Consider the following 25,421-nt stretch of genomic DNA (forward strand, 5'->3'; position numbering starts at 1 on the left):
TCGTGATAAACAGTGGGGAAAATCTGATATGTAGCGGGGAAAAAAAGAAGAAAGAGTTCATCAGACGCTGGATTCAAGCCGAGTTTAAGCTCGAACGTGTCAATACATGATCACATGCGTCTTATGAGGTGTGCCACTGAGACTGCTAAGGGTACTGCAACATTTTACAGATATAAACCACACTATTCCTTTTTTTAATGCACTCAGTGCGATGTTCAAACCCAACTGTGTTAACCGCATCAGCTAAACTCTCCCACTCTATTTTTCTCTTTTGTTGTTAATTCTGGAGAACAAACTTGCAAATAACACCACTTTTCTCCGGTCTACCTCCGAAAGCAGCACCTCCGTTTCACATTCTGTTCAAAGTTTCTCTTTTTGCTTGATTTTGCCATTGCTTTTTCGTTGAGTTTTGCCATTAGCATAGTCATTAGCATATTCATACGTGGGAGGAGGCAGGGAGGGGTTTTGTGCTCGTGCATGTTGCGCTCAGTTTCACGTTCATTCGGATGTACAAAAGAATATGCGTGAGATTCGCCGTACGCAGTGTTTCATACATCTGAATTTTTTTCTGCGTACGCAATGTTTTAGTAAGATTTCCACGCAAGTCTTCGTACATGAGGCCCCTGGTCTAGTTCATCCCCATGGCACTGTCTGCCAATGAGCAGTTGCCATGAAGGGCGGGGCCACACCTAATGATAAAACTATCTTACATCAAACGTTACAAGATGAATACTGTTTGTACTACTAGTTTTTCATTTACACCAACGTATTGCAAATGTCACTAGCTTTCGTTCAATACCAGTCATCATACATTTCAGACACATACAGATTATTTTAATCTGCTATAAGGGTTAAAACAACACATTGATTAACCTGGTTGATTGGAATAAACAGCATATGAGCAACATTATGGCATACTATTCAAAGATACATCTGCCTTAGTTCTAACATTTTAAGAGATTGTCTTTCATTCGTATGCATTAATGTTTCTAGAGATCTCTTTGTCTTTATGAAGTTGTGCATCTGGCAGGATGTGCCCAACGCGAGCACATGACCAGGAGTCATTTAAAAGTCTCGTGAAACGGTTTCCGCTGAATGTCCTGTACAGGCCATTGTTTTTAATTTAATTGATTTAATTAATCATTGGCTAGTTAGCTGAAGGGTACCAGAACATCTGCTGAGAGGTACTGGTCAGAGGAGCCTGAAATCAATTGGCGCTCTGTTTTCCTGATGGTATAAGCCCTCAAGCTAGTTCAATGAATGAGAAAATTGGAGATGCCCAAGATTTCAGATTTAACTCGTGTTGACCATTGCAATATTCTGATGAGTTCCTTTATCTCCCCCTTTGACTGGCGATGTTCCCGGTGTGAACATTGGCAGGCACTGGAACAAACAGGCAGAAGCGGAGAGAACAGGCAAACACAAGACACAAACAACATCATCTCTAACTGAATCTTGGTGCAGGTTTTAGGCACTTTGGAATGCTCGGGTTAGCAACGCTCAAGGTGCAGAAGAGCATAGTTTAGTATGATCAGAATTTAGGCTTTTAGGACTATCCAAGGTATTGAAGGTTCAACGAAGTTGTATAGGCATTATCTCAATCAGTAAAGAATTACATTTTTGGTCAGCATTATCCCATCTAAGCATGCGCGAGATGTGGGGCGTGCTTATTTGAACAACTTTTGGATGGCCTTTACTCGCTCGTGGAGGAAGAAGGCAAGTGTCAAAGTCAACGTATACCCTACAATGCTGTTTTGATGAGAGTCAAACCAATAAATTTCATTCTTTACCCTCAATCCATTTTTAGGTTCTGGATTGAAGATAAAGAAATGTGGTTAACAGATCTTTTGAGTTTTCGCCTAAAACGTGTAGTCAGCTTGGTGAAAGGAGTCAATCCTAATTCTGAGCTCTGGACTTAAACATCATCCGTGGGGGTTCCCTGATGAGGCAAGAGAAACGAATTGAAAGACATAGAGAGAGAAAAAGAAAACAACACAGAGACATAAGGACATTGAGTGAAGCTAGCACAACAAACAAGTGTCACATATGTGTAATAGCTCCTCTACTAGAGATTGGTCCTAGTAGTGCAGTGGAGGGGAGAGTGCATGTATTGGGTTTAGGAAACATAGCTAGGGCTAGGTGTCTTCCTAAAATGGCACAAATGACAAAAACAGGTTAGCGTTAAAATAAGAGTTTAGGATAGTGGGTCTGTGTCAGCAGGTTGGTTCCTCCCCCTGTCTGGTCACTTGGAGTTGAGGGACTGGAGTTGGCATGACACAGGTAGGATTTGGATTGATTCTGAGTTCAGCTGCGTGGCAAACGATCAAGACAGCACTCTTAGGAATTGGAAGGGTTTCATCCACAAGTGTTTGTGTGATGCAGTGGTGACCTGAGGCATCAGGTGTTGAGTTAGCGTCTAACTCTGGTGTTCAGGTACAGTCTATTGAGTCTTTGAAGTTATGGGGCTTACAGTTCTCTGTAAGTGAGGTGCAGAAGTGCTGTTTAGCGAGGTTGTTGCTTGTCAGGCAGAATCAGGTTTTCATTTCCTTTCCCACTTCCGATCCTCTTCCCTTTGCTGGAAGAACTCTTTCAGGATCATCTTCATCAGTTCTTGAGGGTCAAAACATGGTGATGTTGTCCCTTGTGGGGATTCAGTTGGAGCTTGATCAGCGTGGAATCTTTGTGAGTTCTTTCGTTGACCTCTAGGGCTGGTTGTATCAAGGTGATGTTGCTTTACCTTGGAAGTACCACTTGAATCCCACGAGCTTGTCCCCCTTTGGTTTACAAATGAGGTAGACCTGTTCCACGATCTCTCCCGGTGACGTTCAGGTGAGTGTTGTCGTCCAGACAGTCCTTTCCAGCGACGTTTCCACTGTTTGGGTCTGGTATCAGCATGACAGTCTCGTTGTCTGTTGTAAGACGACACATTCCACTCACTGGGAGGTAGTCTAGCATTGTCTGGGCCTTGGGCACCCTCAAGGGCCAGATCTTGACTTTTAGTGTTGAAGTCATAAACAGCAGGGATTTTGGCACTCTTCTCTGAAGCCGTTTTTTGTTTGACGTAGGCTTTATGTGCCAAATCTCGTAATTGCTGAGTGTTCATCGTGTGGTGGCATGCAAGAACCCCAAGATGGTGGCTTACGCCAGGATGGAGGTTTCTCAGGAAGAGGATTTTGAAGTTCAGGTCCTCTTTCATCTCAGGTTCATTGCGGGTGCCGAAGTAGGTTCATCTGAGTCTGCTGTAGTAGGCTTGAGAAGACTCATGGCGACCTTGCTTTGTCTCCAGGGCAGCTACAAGTCCTTGTTCAGACTCGATGTCAACAAACTCTCTGATGAGGGCTTCTCGGAGCAGGAGGTAGTCAGTCTTTGTGTGAGCTGGCTGACGGTCCAGGAATCTGCACACTTCAGGGCTGGAGGTTGCTCTGAGCAAATACAGTCTATCTTTGTTAGTGACATTGGGTCTCATTTCCAGGTGAAAGTCAATGTCTTGCAGATAGGCGTGAACATCTTGGCTACCTAGCAAATTCGGCTTGAACTTGCCCAGGTTCTTGACTAGCTTGTCAAGGTCTCTGAGGTTCAGGCCACATGGTGATATGTGGCTGTCTGGAACAGAAGGAGATGGTGAGGGTTTTGGCAGTGACCCCTCAGCTTTCTCATTGTGTGTCAGTTCATATGCATGCTTGGGTTCATCTTTAATGCTGTTGGACTCTTCTTTGATGTAGTCCTGCTGCTGCGTTAGTCGTCTGACCTCATGTCTAGCTTCACTCAGGTGAGTTTCGAGGGCTTTGATTCTGCTGTCCTTGTCTTTAGAGTCAGCATTTACCTCTTCCAGTAGCTGTTCGACATACTCAAGCTTGTTAGCAACGTCAGCATGGTCGGCTTTGGCTTGCTCCATTTCTTGGGTGGTGGCGGCAAGAGTCTCTTGAAGTTTATCGATCTCCTCTTTGGCAGTTTGATCAGTCTCATCTGGCTGTTCCCGTCGTTCCTGAGCCTCCAGTTCTAGCTGGTTGATGCGGGTCTGCACATGTGTCAGCTTGTGCTGGAGCTGGGCGGAATGCCTGTCACTCAGCTTGAGGGTGGCGATAAGGACGTGACTCAAAGTACCTGTGATCTTGGCTAGGTCTTTGTGATTGTAGCTTTTGCTCGGGTCTTGCTTCATAAGGCTGCTCAGGTTCTCATCCAGCTGGTCCTGTGTCAGATGCTTTAGCTTTTCGGCGGCTTTAGGGAGGAGGCTGTCCGTTGCAACACTTAGCCATGCTTCTAGGTCCTTCCAGTGGCCAACAGGGTCTTTAGGGCGAGCCATGTTTGCGGCTGTGAGGGGGAAGACCTATAACCGACACTGACACAGACCTAGAGGGGAGAGAGAGAGAAAAGGACAAAAGAAAACAAAAACAAATGGCAAACAAAAAGTGTCAGGGTGTAATGTCAGGTGTGAGCTACTGTTGAGTGTGGAATGAACAAGTGGGTGTTGTTCTCTGTGACTGTGATCCTCTAGGGGGCGTGCATCTAACTTGTAGTCTCTGTGGGGACAGTCAGTAAACACACACAGTTAGGACAGCTAGAGAAGAGAGAAAGAAAAGAAGACTGATAAGGAGAAGAGTGATAATTGGCTGCTTCCAGGTTCCTAGTGAGAACGATTCCTTTAGCTGTCAAGCATGTGAAAGGATGCTTCTCGGCCGGAAGTTGGAAATGGGGAGCTCTAAACACCAGGACTGTGATTGTTATTAAATTTCCTCCGCTGTGAAAGAAAGTACAATAATAATGACAGTATTGATTTCTTACTCATTAGGATTGACACCATACACCAAGTAGACCACTTTTGATGCAGATCTAAAATCAAATTTGAAAACACCTGTCTTCTCGTTTCATCCTTAATCAGGTAGCGTCCTATGGCGAGAAAGGGTAGAGAGTCAGATCACTTTAACTTAAAATGTTTAAGTTTTACAGCATCTGTTAAATGTTTCTAACATTCTCTGCTTTTATGATTCACACCGGTACAATCTCAAAAGGGCAGCGGTAGTCAACTCGGAAGAAGACAGTTAAAAGAAACAATAGAAAGTGAATAGAGAGGGTTTTTTTCTATTGCAGGGGACATTGTAAATACCCAGAGATACCAGCTTTTACCAGATTATATTTATATGATAATTTTCCTTTAAACCCATCTCTAAGTGAGTGAGTGATTAAATGTTGAATGTGATGAGTTTTCAACAATACTAAATTGAAACCTTTTTTTACATGGTTTAATATTTTTTTGTCATTAAAATTGAAGTTCCTGTTTCAAAGCTTACAGATAGATGGCTAATTTGTATGTCATTGACACTTTTGGCACTTTTTTGGAGTATTTTCATAAGTTTTGTTTTTTCCTGTAAATGATTCAATAAATACCGTATTGTGACATTCATACCGAGGTATTACCGTACCGTGAAATTCTGATACCGTTACATCCCTATTAATTAAGCATTAAGCATTAATTTGATTGAGCAATTAAAAGCATTATGTTATAGTATAATTAATTGCTAATAAACCAACAACTTATGAGCATTTGAATTTATAAAACAGGCCAGGTTCAGCAGGAAAAGCATTTGACAAATGTGATTAAGCCAGCGATGAGATCGCGTACACTAGGGTTTACTAAATCTGCATTAGTCAAAGCCTTTTCCAAGAAAGGGAGAAAAATGAGAAATAAGGCATATAGCCTATAAAGAGTGAGAATCGAGATTCAAATTCTTGCTAGCATGAGGTTGTCACTTCAATTTAACACACTGCATTCAAAACCACAAGGAGAGCGCTACTACACTAACCTTTAATTCTAAATAGCATAGCCATACCACACACTTCAATGCAACAACGTGAACTTCAGTTAGCTTAGCCTTGTGCTAATGTCTACAGCCGATGCAAGTGCGGAGGACTGCGCCTGCACACTTGAGAATACTCTGAAAAGTCTCCTAGGACTTTCGGGAGGCTGTTACTATGACGACGTACACAGAATGAACCAATATGCGGTTATGCACACAGCTTACATGCAACACGTGAAATGGCGGCGCATTTCACACTGCTCAACAGAATATAGCACTTATTAAGATTTCGGCGGATCCTAGCGCTCTGTCTCAAGACTATTCACAGTCAAAGACACACGTGGATTCAATCACGCACACTTTACTTGATCAAGATCAGTTCTCCCGTAAGAATACGCTCTGCCGCTCTCTCGAGCCCAGTGCTCTGAGTTCACTAACTCTGATGCTAGTGAATTAAATGGCAAAAGACAGTTAGCTACTCTGTGCTTAGTTTGACCAGGGAGAAATGCACAGTTAGTCTTTAAAGCTGGGACACGCACCTTTAAATCATCTGTGGAGGCCTTATAAGAGAAAGAATAAGGAACACGCTTATTGTTTCTCAATCCGTGCGCTTTACAGCGACTTATAGCTTTTGTCTCGTGGACAAATAACTATTTACTGCAGTTCGCTTTCTCAAAAGCACTCGAGTTGCGCATTCATGCGTTTAAACACACTGGGTACCACAATAAATCATACAGTAACACAACAACTTTGTTTCTCTGTCTCTGATCTATTCTTCCGGACAAAATAGAAAAGATAAACAATGTTTTTGTGCTTAAAAGTCAGATCATGCTGTGCCTAAATATTCTCCACCATTAATATGTAGGGGATCAACCTACGTTTTAATATCGATCAGGGATTAATTAGCTCATTTCAATGAATCGGATCCTGAAGATTCGAATCATTGATTTGACTCAAATGAGTCAGATTGAATCAGATCAAAAGATTCACACTTTATCTACCATTTGTCCCACAAATAGAAGACATCGTATCTTACCAATCTTATTTATATTATTTACGTGGCCAACGATCATAACATAACACAGTATTGGGTTAACTTTTAGCAAGGTAACAAGATCTACAGCTCGAGGCAATGACTTAGAAGCACATAAACAAGAACACAGTTCTTACAAAATGAGTACAAAGATTTATTGAGCTACACTACGATAAATGAAACTAACTACGTAATAAGCAAACAACAAACAAACACACACATTCACACATACACACAAAGGCAGTTCAGAGGATGCAAAATGAGTTGACAACATCCCAAATTAATTCTAATTCTTCTTGCAAGATCTTAGAATAACACCTGAGAAACCATAAAAGCAGAGATATGGCTTATCTTTAACTGCTTAAGATCAATCTGCACAAGATCAGCAAGAGACAACATTAGTTTGTTACTTGCGCCCTTTTTGCTGAAGTCGAATCTCCCTCGCCGGCTGGCCTTGAGGAAACACTGTGCTCCTGATTGGGTAGTTTCTCGCTTCGATGACGTCTATGGAATTCACACGCTCGTGAATGGCTGTTGTCCTGGGTTACCTAGGTGACGGACTGCTGAGAGTCGGTTTTGCGGAAGTTTGTGCAGTTTCGTGAGTCCCGAAACTTAAGAGGTTTGCGTGGAAGTTCGTGGTGACCCAATCGCGTGGCGGCGCGGTGTCCGGGCAGGCGAAAGGGGGCAGAGAGCAAAAGCATGCGCAAGCTAGCTGATGCAAAAAGCAAAGTTTCTTTGTTGCAGGGCGTTTTTAAGTGACCTGGTCTGGTTCGTCCCCATGGCACTGTCTGCCAATGAGCAGTTGCCATGAAGGGCAGGGCCACGCCACGTACTGACGTAGGAAAGGTCATTAATTAACAGACTGCATGTAGATTTCACATGGTAGAACTCTTGCAAGATTGAAACTATCTTACATCAAACGTTACAAGATGAATACTGTTTGTACTACTAGTTTTTCATTTACACCAACATATTGCAAATGTCACTAGCTTTCGTTCAATACCAGACATCACACATTTCAGACAAATACAGATCATTTTTACTCTGTTATAATGGTTAAAACAACACATTGATTAACCTGGTTGATTGGAATATACAGCATATGAGGAACATTATGGCATATTATTCACAGATACATCAGCCTTAGTTCTAACATTTTAAGAGATTGTCTTTTATTCATATACATTAATGATTCTAGAGATCTTTGTCTCTACGAAATTGTGCATCTAGCAGGATGTGCCCAAGGCGAGCACATGACCAGGAGTCATTTAAAAGTCTCGTGAAACGGTTTCCGCTGAAGATCCTGTAAGAGCCATTGTTTTTAATTTAACTGATTTAATTAATCATTGGCTAGTTAGCTGAAGGGTACCAGAACATCTGCGGAGAAGTACTGGTCAGGGGAGCCCGAAATCAATTGGCGCTCTGTTATCCTGATGGTATAAGCCCGCAAGCTAGTTCAATGAATGAGACCATTGTAGATGCCCAAGATTTCACATTCAACTTGTGTTGACCACTGCAATATGCCGACGAGTTCCTACAACGGTGATGGGCCCATTCTCAAAGATCCCCTGATCATCACTCCCATTCAGTGGGACATTGAGCATGAAATTCTACAAGCCTCTGAACACAGTTCCACGCCACAGTCCTGTCCTGAAAATAAGATCTTTGTTCCCCCGGCACTCCGTGAAAGACTCATCGCCGAGGTACATGACCACCCCAGCTCCGGTCATCCAGGCAGCACTGCCACAGCACAATTAATCCAATCCCGATACTGGTGGTCATCTATAAATAAGGACATCATCAATTTCATTAATAAATGCTCACCCTATCAGATGTCCAAACACTCCCGTCACCGTCCAGCTGGACTGCTCCAACCCCTGGAGGTGCCACTTTGTCCCTGGTCACACATTGCCATAGATTTCGTCACCGACTTACCTCTATCGCAAGGAAACACCACCATCCTCACTGTAGTGGACCGATTTTCTAAATCCTGTCGCCTTATTCCCATAGCCAAACTGCCTACAGCCATGGAAACGGCCGAACTGCTCTGCGAATTTGTGTTCCGATATTATGGTCTCCCTGAAGACATCGTATCGGATCGAGGGTCCCAGTTTACCTCCCGACTCTGGTCCGCCTTCTTTAAGAATCTCCAGGTGAACATTAGCCTAACATCCGGCTACCATCCCCAATCCAACGACCAAACAGAGCGTCTGAATCAGGAGATCGGCAGATTCCTCCGCACATACTGTCATTCCAATCAGGCTGAATGGGCTAAATTCCTCATGTGGGCAGAATACGCTCAAAACTCCTTGAGAAAGGCATCAACAGGTTTGACTCCATTTCAGTGCGTCCTAGGCTTCCAACCTCCTCTCTTCCCCTGGTCCGGCGAGACCACTGAACTTCCCGCTGTAGATACTTGGTTCAAAAGTTGCGAGGAAGTATGGAACGCAGCTCACACCCATCTCTCTCACGCCGTACGGCGTTTCAAGGAACAAGCCGACCGACACCGACGTCCTGGTCCCACGTATTCCCCAGGACAGTGGGTATGGCTCTCCACCCGTGACTTACGCCTCAGACTACCCTGCAAGAAGCTCAGCCCCAGGTACGTGGGTCCTTTCCAAATAAACAAACAAATATCTCCTGTTTCGTTCCGACTGACACTCCCTGATCAATACCGTATTTCTCCCACTTTCCATGTCTCTCTGCTCAAGCCTGCTGTTGGTCCAGCCGAGGCGGATAGGGAGGTGGCAGCCGGTGAACAGGGTCCCCCGCCTCTCATGATCGATGGAGAGGAGGCCTACCAGATCCACGAAATCCTGAGATCCAGACGCCGGGGTGGACAACTCCAATACCTCATCGATTGGGAGGGGTACGGCCCGGAGGAAAGATCATGGATCAACCGTAAGGACATTCTTGACTCAACACTACTGGAAGAGTTCCACTTACAACATCCGGATATGCCGGCCCCTCGCCCCCGTGGAAGACCCCGGCGTCGAGACTCGCCTCACTTCAGGAGCCGTTCGTTGGGGGGGGGGGGGGCTCTGTCACCGACTCGGTCCCAGTCATTCCCCTCGCTGGCCAGCAGAGGCCACCATCTCCGGACTTCTAACATTACGTCATCCTTTCCCTCTGATTCCAGCACACCTGATCTCCATTCCGCTAATGACCCACGTACCCTTTAAAAGCAGCTCACACTCTCTCATCTGTGCGAAGTCTTGTTTAGCCCCGGCCAGCATTTCTGAGCGTTCTATCCTGCCTGATCTCCCGTTTACTACTTCAACCCGTTTCCTGACTCTGCTCTGTCTTCTGCCTGCCCACGACCAAAGCCTGTTACACGGACTCTGATACTCGCTGCCTGCCCTTGACCAAAGCCTGTTATACGGACTCTGAATCACGCTGCCTGCCTCTGACCCATGCCTGGTAATCCCTCTGTGTCTGTCATCTCCAGCCCATACTCATTGAGGTGTATGTTGTATGTTCGCACAGTCGTGCGTGTTGTATGTTGATTAAGTGTGACTTAATAAATACTGCAAATGGATCCCTCCGTGTCAGTCTCCTCGTTACAATATTATCACTATATGTAATTTTGTGTGGCAGAAATAAGGCCAAACAGGTTGTTAATAAGTAAAGCTGCTGTTTGTGGGGTTGCTTAGGGATGCTCTGCTGAGATTTTGAAAGATTTGATGTGTTTTATTTAGTTTATTTTATGAATGGCTGTGACTGAATGTAAATGTAGTTTTGTGTTTCTCTTCTGTTTCTGCTTATTAACAGCAGGTGTTCATCATCAGTGCTCAATCATCACTTAATTAAACCCATCATTGTCTCATTAACTTTAACTCTGCTGCTGAGTAAATTTTGCTCAATTTAGAGAGGGAGAAAATGTTCTCTGAACTGAGTAAATTTTACTCTGATGATTTTACTGTGAAAATAGTAATTCTTTACTATTAGTAATTATTTTAAATTTCATTTAATTTAGGGTACGCATCATTGCGTTCTGTGGTGGGAATGGCATAACCCTATCTGACAAGCTTTAAGGGATTTTTTTATTGCAGTTTTTAATGTTGTGTACCATAATATGCCTCGGGGACTCAAATGGCACCGGATAGTAGGAATGACCCAGTTGGGTTTAGAAACTGGGTAGGATTAGGAATGTAGAATGAGAACACACTTCATAATTGCTAATCAACTGTTAATATGTTACAAAATGACAGGTAATAAGCCAGTATTTAATAGTGTGATTTGTTACTTAAACTAATGTGTCAAATGAATTGAGAAGGACCCGTAATAGAGACTATTACGTTATAGAGACTGCATTTTCCAGTGTTTTATCACTTATAAAGAGTGGGACATTGAGCTGCTGTCGTGTGTCATTAAAGCTGAGTTTTCATCTGTGTTTTCTGCTAAAAGAAGTGCAGCGAAACGTAAAGAAACATTTTGAGGAATGCACAATACTTACAAAACAGGTTTTTTTTTTAAAGGACTGCTTCATTCTTCTACTGAATACTTGTTTCTGAAGCAATGAAACTGCACACTTATGAAGACACATCACTGGTGGACACAAACATCACAGTATGTATAGAGTATATTCAGTGAAATCAGCTGGAGAAAATATTTTATTGAGTCCAGCTTAATATGAGCTGTGAATGATATCAGGATTATCAGTGAGGGTTAGCTGCACTATTATTCATCAAACATAATCAATCCAGTCTGATTTCACATCCTCTGAGCTGTAAATAGTACAGTGTGTTTCCAGGATCTCCAGATCTGTGTGTGTCATTATCTCTGCTTCTACAGACATGATAACCCTTACTGTACTCTGTACTGTTATGATCAAATACAGCAGACCATCAGAACAGTTAATTTGAACTCATTCAGACTCTACATTCAGCAGCGAGAGTTTTTTTTTCATTCATTCATTCATTTTCTTGTCGGCTTAGTCCCTTTATTAATCCGGGGTTGCCACAGCGGAATGAACCGCCAACTTATCCAGCAAGTTTTTATGCAGCAGATGCCCTTCCAGCCGCAACCCATCTCTGGGAAACATCCACACACAATCATACACTACAGACAATTTAGCTTACCCAATTCACCTGTACCGCATGTCTTTGGACTGTGGGGGAAACCGGAGCACCCGGAAGGAAACCCACGCGAACGCAGGGAGAACATGCACACTCCACACAGAAACGTCAATTGAGACGATGATCGAACCAGCGACCCAGCGACCTTCTTGCTGTGAGACAACAGCACTACCTACTGCGCCACTGCTTCGCCCAGCGAGAGGTTTGTGTTCATCAAAACATCGTCTGACAGGGTAAACATTCAGCAGGAAGTCTGACTTTCCTTCAGCATTTGAAGAGTTTGCTAGAGTTAATCTAATATTAAAGTCAGATTCTCATGTGTAATGTGTTTTATTCATTTAATAGAACAGAGAGACATTTACTGTGATTAAATAAAGTTTGCAGATCAGTTCCACAAGATATTCACTTATAACCCAGATCTAGCAGTGGTTCATCTGATAGTCTGTCAGATTATTGACTCTGTCAGGACTTGAGTTTGACACCCCTGGTGTGGATCATCCTGTATGTGCTTTAGGAAATCCACCAACGCTCAAAAGTACAATAGAAAAGTACAGGACATCTGAGGAAGAGGCACTGGCGTCAGCTTTACAGCATTCTGGAGTTCACCCTGGAGGCAGTAGTCATGTGATCACTGGTAATAGAGACCATAATCTTCTTGCTTTTCTGCACAGGATGAAGAAAGTTTAATCAGAATCTGATGAGGATGTTGAAGAACAGACCTTGAATATCCAGTATACTGTAAAGGTTTAAACAGCACAGCTTTCAAGAGATTATTGTGCTGTAGAGTAAACAGATAAATATGAGTACTGGGTTTGTACAGAGCTTTTATTTCCAAGACACTGGTTGATGCTTGAAAAGATATTGGTGAGGCTGTTACATTGCATGGTTTGTTTTATATATTAAACTGTATATCTTACAAAATCTGCTAAATATACCTCAGATCAGCGCACAAGCTGTGTTTGAATTACACAGTACCACACAACTCCTCTGAGTAACATTTCCTCAGCCCAGAGTCTGTCTGCTCCCTCTCTACATTGAGTTAATCAGGCAATTAAATGATGCACTGATGATGAAGACCTGCTGTTAATAAGCAGAATCACTGAAGAGAAACACAAACACTTCAACTGACTCCAGTCACAGGCTTAGATGAAATCAGCTGAAATAAGCTCAAAGGCTGAGCAACATGTCTGCCATCCTGCAGTGATGAAGCTGTGTCTGGCTTTGCTGTAGTGTTACAGAGATCAATACTGTCTGAAACGTATTCAAATTACAGCTTATTGAAGCCTTTTGAACAGCTTTATCATTGTTGTGCTACTTTTACTGTTTTTCTATTTTAAACTCTACACACTTGCCATCAGGGACAATATGAAACCCACAACTTAACTGGGGCTAAAATTCATTCATTGTAATTTGTGTTACTGAGATTATAACAAGTACAATATATAGCACATTTGGAAAAGTGACATGTTGTATTAAAGTGACTGCTTTACTTTTGTACTGTCAACACTGCTATTACCAGCTGAGCAAAGCCTCCATTGCTATCTTCTATTCTTATCTACTTGTGTGTCTGTATTTCTCATCTGACTGGTTTTTTCCTCATGTCGCAAACAGGTTGTGACGTGAAAGAATTTTCAGATCTGTTGTTCAATTCAACTTTTCAGCGGAGGAACAGAAAGATCTGCAGGCATTATTTGAGGTGAGAGTTTGCTCTTTCTGTGCTTTATATCATTTATATTGTCATCTGATTATCCGTCAGTAATCTCTTTGTGTTTACTGAGACTTTACTGCTGAGATGAAGACATTCTGAGGATTTAATTTACACCTTTTAATGTCAAGTGCGTTTCTGGAAGAGGATCACAGAAAGCAAAAACCTTCTTATTCTGATACTAAAATCTGTGTGTTTATGAGTGATCTGTGTGTTTATGAGTGTTTATTAAGCTCAGCACAGTGAACATTTCTTTAAATATATCATTTTAGTCGTTTGATATGAAGTGACACACAGTCAGATAATTTGCCAAACAGATGAGCCACTTTTGACATGATTCAAAGCACTAAAACCTCTCAAATGTACAGGGAAACAGGCCTGGCACAGTTCGGATAGCATAGTGTGAGTGCGCCCTTACTGAAGCTACAGAATGCAGAAAACTCAAACTGCAATAACAGTATTTATGAATGCATTTAGCTTATTTTACAGTGGATTCACATAATTTTATGTGTAGATACATGAGCTGAAAACCCAAAAGAGTTTGAGTAGTCAGACCGGTTTCATGTGTTTGCCTGAAGTGTTTCTGCTTAACTGATTTTGATGATAAACAACTGCTGTGGCTACAACTGTCACCTGTTTTGCATTATTTATACATTTTTATTTGTCTAAATACTATTAAACCTGTACATTTCAGAGATCATGACATTTCTCAAAACATAGGTAGAAGACAAACTAACAAATTCTCCTCTAAAGTAATGAAAATCATTTTCAAAAGAACATTCATTCATTTATTTTATTTTCGGCTTAGTCCCCTTATTAATCAGGGGTTGCCACAGTGGAATGAACCACCAACTTATCCAACATATGTTTTACGCAGCAGATGCCCTTCTAGCTGCAACCCAGTACTTGGAAACACTCATACACTCCTACATTCACACTTGTATACTTCGGCCAATTTAATTAATTAATTCCCCTATAGCGCATATGTTTGGACTGTGGTGGAAACCAGAGCACTCGGAGGAAACCCATGCCAACATAGGGGAAACAAGCTCTCCACACAGTAATGCCAACTGACCCAGCCGGGGGCTCGAACCAGCAACCTTCTTGTTGTAAGGCAATCATGCTACCCACTGCGCTACTATGCTGCCCCCTTCAAAAGTACAATAAAATGAAAATAAACACAAACATTTTTTTCCCAATTGTTTGAGATCAAAATTATGCAGCCATTGTTGGATTATAAATCAAGGGTTCAGATTGACTTTATTGAACATCTCAAAGTGTTCATGATTACATAATTGTGCTGTGTTTGGTCATCAAAGATCACCCCAGGATTCCTGACTGAATGGGAAGGGTTAATTGTAGCAGACTCCAGTTTGATCATGAAGATATGATGTGTAGTCAGAATTGCAGGCAGGACAAAGTGTTCTGATTTAGCTAGATTGAGCTGAAGGTGCTGGTCTTTTACTTATGTGGAGATGCTTTAGGTAATGACCTCCAGGTAGCAGGTTTGTATGTTGCCCTGAGAAAAGTTTGGAATCTTCTGGCTTTGTAATTGAGGAACAGAGTGATATGTCTGCAGTAGGAGTGGATCCTAGCAGCTAATGGCCCGTTTTCACTGAGAGGTACAGTACAGTACAGTACGGGTCACCTTTATCAGGATTGCATTTTCAATGCCTTTTGGTGGGCGTGGTGTAAATTGTGATAGAAAGATTCAGACAACGTCATTTTTACTCAAGGAAATGTCACAGTAAAGCCGTACGGGTCATTCACATATCATTATGAGAAGCACGTCTTACCATTACTAACCTTTCTATCAACATGATTTGATTATAACATCAGATCAATGTGAACATGTAGTCTGCTGTAACGTCTGCAACTGTATAAAATAAATAAATAAATGCAACATGTATGAACACATACAGACCCAAGAGTGTCCAACAGTGTCCAAGATGTTACTAATGGCAGAAAAAAACTACACACAGCAGACAGAGCAAACCTCTCATAAGTGTCTGTAATCTTCAGCAGCACATGTAACCTCTGTTAGAGAGTAATTCCCTCATTCTGAGTTCATAATAGTTCAAAAGGTGGTGATACTAGTTAAACATGGTGAAGTTTGGTCATATTTTAGGTTGCAGGTTCGTCATTTGTTGTTGTTTTTCCAGCTTCTCCTTTCTTTTTTCCTACTCCAGTCTCGCGTTTGTCTCTTTCTGAAAGGATCAGATATCAGAGCGCTTCAATGACCATGAGCACCTTATTAATATGAGCTCAAGTAGTTCATTATTCCAAATATAGACACGATTATAAGCTCTCTGGAAAAAGTGAATCAGCTCACACTTTTAGATGGTGTCGTAAAACAGCAGATTTTGTTGGCTGTACACCAAGATGACGACAAGGTTTGTTTGAGCTCTGGTCGACCATGGCTTGTTATTATATCTAAATTTATATATTGTTATCATGTAATGTCTCGCTATGTTAAATTATTTTAAATTACACGTCCCATACTTAACCAATCTTAAATCATACCTGAACTCTCTGTTTAACAGTTCCAAGTAAACTGTTTTGTGTGACATTCTCATAAAATCTCTCTGGTTTTGAATATCTTTGTTCGTAATTGTTCTTAGCCCTGGCAATGTTTACCTATTTTGTATTATTATTATAATATTTCCTCTCCTGTTTCTCTTACGTTTATATTCTTTAGCTGTCAATATAATACTTCGCGTCTATGGAAGAATGAGTTAATAAAGATAGAGAATGTGTAACATCATATTCATCAAAAGACAGTTTATGTGCAAGTAACCGCACCAATCCGAACAGGGAGCGAGCCGGCATGGGAGTCAAATGCTCCGAGGATGCTAAAGATTGCAGAACGTCTGTCGCTGGATTAGAGGAGTGAGCTTTACGCGATCACCAGCTGGCTTCCGTTACATAAGGGCAAATATCGATGACTAAAACCTCATTTAATAATTTTACTCATACTTTTTATTATTTATAATGTCCAAGGCATTGATATTAATATTAAATTCTACTTTTGTGCCTTTATTAGCTTTTTTCTCGCCTGTTTACGGGATTAAAAATCTTACATTATTCCATCTCCAGCTAGAGCAGCTGGTGATCTTCAGTCTGCAATCTATTGCTTCTCCTGCAGTTCCCGGATGTAATGTTGAATTTTAACAGTCAAATATGAACCACTGAATTTCTGGAAGCAAATATTTGAACTGAAATAAAATGAACTGAAAAGTACCTTTTGAATATTGTACATCGTATTTTAAAGGGTATTGAATATTTTGTAAGTGAAATCTGAAAATTGATTATGAATTATTGAAGTTTTAAGTATGAAAACGTGTTTGAAATATTTTTTATTGAAATATTCACAGCTTAAATAAACAGCTATGTTAAATTTCAGGACCTAAAAATACAAATCCTGGAATTCAAGTCATTAAAGTGCAAGAACTTGTTAATAAGGTGCATTATTTTTTTCAGTTTGTGCTATTCAACAAGCTTTTTAATTCAAGACTTTTGGCATTGATTTTGTTCTATACATGAAGCTGTGGAGGGCCTGGAGCGTGGCAGTTCAGATAACCCATGTGGATAAGGAGAATAAGGATCAGGAGACACTGAGAATTCATACGGCTCTAGAAAAAAATCACATGGCTCTGAGAAGTCACACGGCTCTGGGAAAACACATGGCTCTGGTAGCCATTTGTGAGACTCAGGTGGTGGCTCTGGCCATTTGTAGGATTCATGAGGATCTGGTGCCCGACATTTGGGGAATTGTAGAGGATCTGGTGCCCACCATTCAGAGAATTCTGAAGGATCTGGCACCCTCTCCGAGTACTCGGGAAGATGATCTGTCAACTCTGGAGTATTTGACAGCTCTTTGAGTGACAGGGGATTTGGCAGCTCTTGCAGCCCCTTTGCCAGTGGATCTTGCTGTCTTTGTGGCCATGTGTGTCAAAAAAGTTTTTCATTCAGAGGATTCTGAGCATGTACATGTACATCTCTTGAGCTTGTATATTAGTCGTCAGTTTTTTTCAGTATTCACTTTTTTTAATAATTCTACAACACAGTCAGAAAAAAATGCAACAATAAGGTACATTAAATATAATTGTACATTTAAAGGTACACAACAGTCCTCTATTTTGTACCCTTTATGAATTATAAGATCTAAACTAGAGGTACAGAAAGTTACCTTTTAGGGTACCACCACAGTGATGGGCATTTTTACTTACAAATGTAGAATGCTTTTAACAGTCGTCAAATGTGTGTGAAACTCCACCAGTCTTACCTGTCTTCTGAAGTCTTTTTTTAACTGGCTTTCTTAGTTTTCTAAAATGATTGTGGTTTAAACAGTTCAACATCCAAATAAGCACTTCTGTATGATGATTCAGGAAGAAGTTAAAGAGCTTCAGCCAAAGACACAAGTTAGGTAGACAACCAAGCATCTACATTAATTCCTGGTTAGTAAGAGCCACTTAAAATAGTGACAATTTTCAAAATGGTCAAATTTGAAATGTCAAGTTTCTACTTTGTGGTTAATTTCATTATTCAAACAAGAAATAAATGCTTAGGTCCGTATGTTAATTGTGAAACTAATGCAGATGTTGTTGCTCTTGTCCTGTAGCTGTGAATAGGTGAAGCACCATGGCGAATGTTAAACAGCTGCTCGACAACTCACTGGATGAACTATTAGAAGCTGAACTAAAGAAATTTCAGCGGTGCTTAGTGAATAACCATGATGAGATTTCAAAAGCTGAAATGGAGAATGCAGACAGGTTGGATACAGTGGATAAGATGGTGTCATGTTTTGGACCAGAAAGAGCTGTGAAGATCACAGTGGACACCCTGAGGAAAATAAAGCAGAATCAATTAGCTGAAGAGCTGGAGAAAACACAGAAGCAAGGTATTGGTTAGTTCCTTGTCAAAATTTAGAAATGTTATTTAGTTTGATTCCATGTTAAAACCCTGTCCTAGCAGTGGTTTGTGGGTCAGATGTACTGTCATAAAATTTATTGCAAAGCTTCAGATGAACAGTCTTAAATTCAGTATTCCTATGGACAACAGTGTTGGTCAATCATAGTGCTAATGCATGTAAATGGGTGTCTGAATTTCATATGATCAACAATTATATATTTTTTATATATTATTCTTTGTTCATCTTAATTTGTTTATATGTGTAATTGTGCTTTTTTCATAAAGTGAAGCACGGGGCATAATCATGTTTTACTTTATTGTTTTTTTTTTTTCCTCTCTGTTGTAAAGGTGCAACTTCTGAGAACAGTAAAACTCCTCTTAATTACACAAACATCAGCCATGAACTCAAGAAGAAATTAAAAGAGGAATATGAGCAGATATTGCTTGGTAATTCACAGACCGGTCACCAGAAGTACCTGGATGATATTTTCACTGATCTATATATGGTGGAGAACAAGACAGGAGGAAGAGAGAATGACCATGAGGTGATGCAGATGGAGTCAAAACACAAACAACAGACAGCCAAGGATAAACCACTCAAGTGTAACGACATATTTAAAGTCCAGCCTGACACAGGTCGACAAAACAGAAGAGTCCTGACACTGGGGATAGCAGGAGTGGGAAAGACTGTCTCTGTCAACAAATTCATCCTTGACTGGGCTGACGGAAAAGACAATCAGGAAATAATCTTCATATTTCCACTGCCGTTCCGTAGACTGAATCTGATTAAAGAAGAAAAGTACAGTCTCATAGGTCTGATTAACAAGTACTTCTTTAGTAGATCGGCAGAACTGAGTTCTCTTCCTGAAGAACAAGGCAAGGTCATGTTCATCTTTGATGGACTGGATGAATATCGCTTTGAATTGAACTTTGAAGAGGATGATGGCTATACAGATATTAATAAGGAAATGACAGTGAGTAAGATAGTAACAAATCTCCTAAAGAGAAAGCTGCTTCGCTCTTCTCTCATCTGGATCACATCCAGACCAGCAGCAGCCAGTCTGATACCCCAAACCTACATTGATCAGGTAACTGAGGTGCGAGGATTCAATGATGAGCAGAAGGAGCAGTACTTCATCAAAAACAGCAGTCCTGTGGTTGCTGGAAACATTATCAGCCACATCAAGAAATTCAGGAGTCTGTACATCATGTGCCACATCCCCGTCTTCTGCTGGATTTCTCTCACTGTTCTTCAGCCTCTGCTGGGTCAAGAGAGCAATGAAAAAACACCCACAACTCTCACAGGGATGTACACCAGCTACTTACTGTCTCAAAAGCAACAGATGAAAGAAAAATACAGCAAAGATTCTGAACCTAAAGCCTGGTCTTTTGATGACATTGTTCTGAAGCTTGGGAAACTGGCCTTTGAACAGCTGCAGAAAGGACAACTGATTTTCTACAAAACAGATCTAGAGAAGTGTGGACTAGATGTCAAGGAAGGGTCTGTATTCTCTGGATTATGTACTCGAATGTTTCAGGAGGAAAACCCCATTTCAGGGGAACAGGTTTACAGTTTTGTTCATCTCAGCGTTCAGGAGTTCATTGCTGCTCTCTATGTGTTTTTCACTTACAAAGACAAGAAAGCAAATCCATTTCTTGAATCCAGGAAACAGGAACTGACATGGAAACTCTCTACAAAGACCCTGTTTAAACTTCATAAGGATGCAGTCAAGAAGACTTTACAAAGCAAGAACGGACACCTGGACCTTTTCCTCCGGTTCCTGCTGGGTCTCTCTCTGGAGTCTAATCAGAGTGTCCTGAAGGAGCTCCTGCCAGGACTGAAGCTCAAGCCTGAGAACATCAAAAACACGACTGACTATATCAAAGAGAAAATAGAGAAGGAGAAATCAGCAGAGAGGACCATCAACCTCTTCCACTGTCTGAATGAACTGAAGGATGACTTTGTGGAGGAACTCCAGAAGAGTCTGAGCTCTGGAAATCTCACATCACAGGATCTGTCCTCTGCTCAGTGGTCGGGTCTGGTGTTTGTGCTCCTGATGTCAGAAGAGACTCGAGAGAAGTTTGAACTGCAGAAATACAGAAGATCTGATGAAGCACTGATGAGACTGATACCAGTGGTCAAAAACACCACAAGAGCACTGTAATTTTCTGGATACACTTATGCCCACTTCACACATCGATTTGCAACACATCTGCAGCCCATGAGTCATATTTGTGCAGTGCAGAAACAGCACAGACTATTTCTGCTTATGTTTACTCCATTTTCAGACATTCTTTTCAATAATTAGATTATTTTTTTTACTTTTATAATCTCGTCTTTCTTTTAACAAACACACAGACACACACACACATATATATATATATATATATATATATATATATATATATATATATATATATATATAGATAGATAGATAGAATATAAATATAAATGATTTGCATTTCAAAACTGATAACTCTAATATGTTAAAAAGAGTTTGGAAAACGAGAAATTTTTAATAATGATAACTAATAATTAATTATCACTATAAACTCTCAATTGTTAGGTAAAGAATACATTTATGTTTATTTTACAGCCTTGTATTCTCCCTTAAATTCAGTATTTACAGAGTCCATATTGTGATTTTACCTTTGCTCAAACTAAAAGACAACATTTAAATGTTTTGTCTCTGCTCTGGATTAATAGATAAATGCAAAATCATTATTTCTGTTTTCCCCTCACAGGCTTCAGAGCTGTAATCTCACTGTTAAGTGCTGTGAGAGTTTGTCTTTAGCTCTACAATCCTCAAACTGTGTGCTGAGAGAGCTGGACCTGAGTAACAATGACCTGCAGGATTCAGGAGTGAAGAAGCTCTCTGATGGACTGAAGAGTCAACACTGTAAACTGGAGACACTGAGGTTCAGTTCAAACACCTGATTGATTGATAGATATACAGTTAGGTCCATAAATATTTCAACATTGACACAATTCTAACATTTTTGGCCCTATACACCAACACAATTAGAAATTAAACAAACAAGATGCGCTTTAACTGCAGACTGTCAGATCTAATCTGAGGGTATTTATATCCCAATCAGGTGAACGGTGTAGGAACTACAACAGTTTGCATAGGTGTCTTCCACATTTTAAGGGTCCAAAAGTAATTGGACAGAGTAATAATCATAAGTCAAACTTTCCCCTTTTAATACTTAGTTGTAAATCCTTTGCAGTCAATTACAGCCTGAAGTCTGGAACGCATCGACATCAGCGGACGCTGAGTTTCATCACTGGTGATGCTCTGCCAGGCCTCTACTGCAACTGTCTTCAGTTCCTGCTTGTTCCTGCGGCATTTTCCTTTCAGTTTTATCTTCAGCATATAAAATGCATGCTCAATCAGATTCAGTTCAGGTGATTGGCTTGGCCATTGCATAGCATTCCACTTCTTTCCCTTCAAAACCTCTTTGGTTGCTTTTGCAGTATGCTTTGGGTCATTCTCCAACAGCTCTGTGAAGCGCTGTCCAATAAGTTCTGAAGCATTTGGCTTAATATGAGCAGAAGATATTGCCTGAAACACTTCAGAATTCATTCTGCTGCTTTAGTCAGCATCACAACATCAATACATGCAAGAGAACCAGTTCCATTGACAGTCATCTCACTACCACCACCATGCTTCAATGCAAGTAATCATGAGCAGCTCGTTCCCTCCTCCACACTCTTCTCTTCCCATCACTCTTGTACGAGTTGATCTTGATCTCATCTGTCCATAGGATGTTGTTCCAGAACTGTGAAGGCTTTTTCAGAACTCTAATCTGGCCCTCCTGTGTTTGAGGCTCACCAATGGTTTACATCTTGTGCTGAACCCCCTGTATTGACTCTGGTGCAGTCTTCTCTTAGGGTCATTTGGTGTTGCTAAGCTTACTGGTGCGTTTTTTTTTTTTTCTTTTAGGAATGTTCCAAACAGTTGTTTTGGCCATGCCTGATGTTTTTGCTATCTTTTTTTTCAGCCTAATTATGGCTTGCTTGAATGATACTCGCAGCTCTTTGGATATCATCTTGAGAGTTGACAGTAACTGATTCCAAATGCTAATAGCACACTTGAGATGAACTCTGGAGCTTTTATCTGCTCATTGTAATTAGGATAATTAGAGAATAACACATACCTGGCCATTAAAAAGATTAGAAGCCAATTGTCCAATTATTTTCGGTCCTTTAACAAGTGAGAGGCACAAATGCAAACTGTTGTTATTCCTAAATCATTCGCCTGATGTGGATATAAATACCCTCAAATAAAGCTGACAGTTGACAGCTTTAATTTGAAAGCTATATATATATATATATATATATATATATATATATATATATATATATATATATATATATATATATATATATTATTACATTTGTTGATTTGCTAAAAATCACACTGTTAATGTAATCTCTCTACTTTCTCAGGCTGTGCATGTGTAATCTCACTGTTCAGTGCTGTGAGAGTTTGTCTTCAGTTCTACAATCCTCAAACTGTGTGCTGAGAGAGCTGGACCTGAGTATCAATGACCTGCAGGATTCAGGAGTGAAGAAGCTCTCTGATGGACTGAAGAGTCCAGACTGTAAACTGGGCACACTGAGGTCTGAGTTCATGCACCTGATTTATTGGTTGATATCTAATTTTAAATGTATTATTACATCAGTGGAATTACTAACTATATTAATGTAATCTGTCTTCTTTCTCAAGACTGGTCATGTGTAATGTCACCGCTCAGCATTGTGAGAGTTTGTCTTCAGCTCTACAATCCTCAAACTGTGTTCTGAGAGAGCTGGACCTGAGTAACAATGACCTGCAGGATTCAGGAGTGAAGCTTCTCTCTGCTGGACTGAAGAGTCAACACTGTAAACTGGAGATACTAAGGTCTGAGTTCAAACAACTGATTGACTGATATGCATTAAAAGTGTATCGGTATATGCATTCATTCTGAAGTGTCACTGTACTGGGGTGAGGGTTTGGTTCATGCACCTCTATGACAAATACAGTCAGTCCAGATGTACCAGTGTCCAAAAGGTGGTGCTGCAGAAGATGATAGTGTATTATAGTGACACATGTCCTTCCACTGTGGTTACATATACACAATTACTAAAAGTCACACTAATGTAGTCTGTGTTCTTCTTGCACAGATTGGTCTTGTGCAAATTCAATCCTCAGTCCTGTGAGAGTTTGTCCTCAGCTCTACAATCCTCAAACGGTGTGCTGAGAGAGCTGGACCTAAGTAACAATGACCTGCAGGATTCAGGAGTGGAGCTTCTCTCTGGTGGACTGAAGAGTCCCGACTGTAAGATGACAATACTGAGGTAAACGCTTTTCCATCAATTAATACAATGACGCTTCTGACAGAAGAAAGGCCCAGGGCAGAATGAACAGAAATGTATAAAGTACTGTACCTGCAGAAAACAACAGCAGAAAATATCAAGCTGCACTCGTGACTTTTTCTCAGTGATATCTCTCTGTCAAACAAATATGATGTGGACTGTTTGTGTTTGTAGATTGTCTGGCTGTATGGTGACAGAGGAAGGCTGTGGTTTTCTGTCTTCAGCTCTGACTTCAAACCCCTCACACCTGAGAGAGCTGGATCTGAGCTACAATCATCCAGGAGATTCAGGAGTCAAGCTGCTCTCTGAACAACTGGAGGATCCAAACTACACACTGGACAAACTCAAGTATGTGGAGCAGCACTGCCTTTTTTATTGTGAATACAGATACTTTGATACTTCACTGCTCTTCTAGTGTCCAGATATTAATCAAACCTGTTAAATATGTCAGTGCACTGGGGCAGTTCTCACATTAAACGTGATATTATATCTCATATTAACACTGTACAGTTTCAGCATTGTAGTTGAGCAGTGAAACTTGTTCTCTACATTTCTGCTGAAGAACTGTACAGTATCAGCTCAGAGATGTGTGTGTACTGTTCTCCAAATACGTCCTGCGTATACTTTAACAGCAACTTAATCTCTCCCTCATTAACTTTACAGACACAGAATGTCCTTTATCACACTTTAATAAGGGCCGAGTAAAACTATAAACAGGAAGAAAATAAACAATATCAATTTACATTCACAATGTGGACATAACAAAGATGTTTCTGGCAAATATCTCACATATCTTGTAATCTGGCTCTTTTCTGCTTCTAAACTAACATGAACACAAAATATCAGGCAATAAAAGTGATCAGCAGACAGTGATGCTGGTTCTGATATAGTCCAGTGACAATCACATGTTGAACAAACTCAAATAAAGCAAATGACAAAAAACTCCTAAACTAATCCTTTATAACTGAAGTATTATGAACAATAAACATAACACAAACCGACGAAGCTTCCAAAGGGTGAGGAGGACTGCAGATTGGTCTGGATTCACTGCTCTCCAACTTAGCAATGTTTGGAGATGATGAAGAGGCATTTGACAGAAGATGAAGATCTCCATCATATTTCAAGTCATTTAACACTGAATTCTGCTTTATTATTGTGCTGCGCTTTTGTCAATTGATCATTGAATGAATCCTTCAGTCTTTATATCTGTCTGTTTCTGTGTTTCCATTCTGTTTTCTGTTTCCACATCTGATCTAAAAGCTCTGTGTGTCATTCAGAAGCTGATTTGACAGCTCCACACACACTCATGTTGTTTTACTGCAGTTATTAATGCACTGAGATCAGCCAATCACAATCCAGCATTCAGCACACACTCCACATGTCTTATTGTGTGTGTGTGTGTGTGTGTGTGTGTGTTTGTTTGAGGGTGTTTGTGTGTGTGTGTGCGTGCGTGCGTGCGTGTGTGCGTTATAAGCTGATGTTTGTGTACTGACTGAATGTGAATCTGTGTGTGTTTACAGTCTGGATCATGGAGGAG

The 25,421-nt window shown here is 40.8% G+C and overlaps 3 protein-coding genes across 5 annotated transcripts in view; 2 read left to right on the plus strand and 1 right to left on the minus strand.

Moving 5' to 3' along the window:
- Positions 1 to 25,421, plus strand: part of LOC141381809 (uncharacterized) — a 705,874-nt gene that overhangs the window by 238,588 nt on the left and 441,865 nt on the right. The window lies entirely within an intron of this gene.
- On the minus strand, positions 286 to 7,554 carry LOC101885149 (uncharacterized). The gene has a single exon (XM_073948763.1). It carries the CDS (start codon positions 4,301 to 4,303, stop codon positions 3,227 to 3,229), a length of 1,077 nt encoding a protein of 358 aa, XP_073804864.1. The 5' UTR covers positions 4,304 to 7,554; the 3' UTR covers positions 286 to 3,226.
- LOC137489757 (protein NLRC3-like) overlaps positions 13,546 to 25,421 on the plus strand; it is a 14,002-nt gene continuing 2,126 nt past the window's right edge. For 2 of the 3 annotated variants that reach the window (XM_068217793.1, XM_073948197.1), the window contains exons 1-9: positions 13,546 to 13,602; positions 18,233 to 18,511; positions 18,871 to 20,683; positions 21,268 to 21,441; positions 22,976 to 23,149; positions 23,256 to 23,429; positions 23,693 to 23,866; positions 24,059 to 24,232; positions 25,405 to 25,421. The exon at positions 25,405 to 25,421 is cut by the window's right edge. In XM_068217793.1, coding sequence (XP_068073894.1) covers positions 18,253 to 18,511; positions 18,871 to 20,683; positions 21,268 to 21,441; positions 22,976 to 23,149; positions 23,256 to 23,429; positions 23,693 to 23,866; positions 24,059 to 24,232; positions 25,405 to 25,421 — 2,959 coding nt within the window. In that variant the 5' untranslated portion in view covers positions 13,546 to 13,602; positions 18,233 to 18,252. The remainder of the gene's footprint in view (positions 13,603 to 18,232; positions 18,512 to 18,870; positions 20,684 to 21,267; positions 21,442 to 22,975; positions 23,150 to 23,255; positions 23,430 to 23,692; positions 23,867 to 24,058; positions 24,233 to 25,404) is intronic. The other variant, XM_073948198.1, reaches the window with a different exon arrangement.

Source organism: Danio rerio, chromosome 4 (genome assembly GCF_049306965.1).
Source record: "Danio rerio strain Tuebingen ecotype United States chromosome 4, GRCz12tu, whole genome shotgun sequence".
NCBI lineage: Eukaryota > Metazoa > Chordata > Actinopteri > Cypriniformes > Danionidae > Danio > Danio rerio.

Excerpts from the sequence above, each read along its gene's own strand:
- LOC101885149 (XM_073948763.1), bottom strand. The coding sequence starts at position 4,303 with ATGGCTCGCCCTAAAGACCCTGTTGGCCACTGGAAGGACCTAGAAGCA.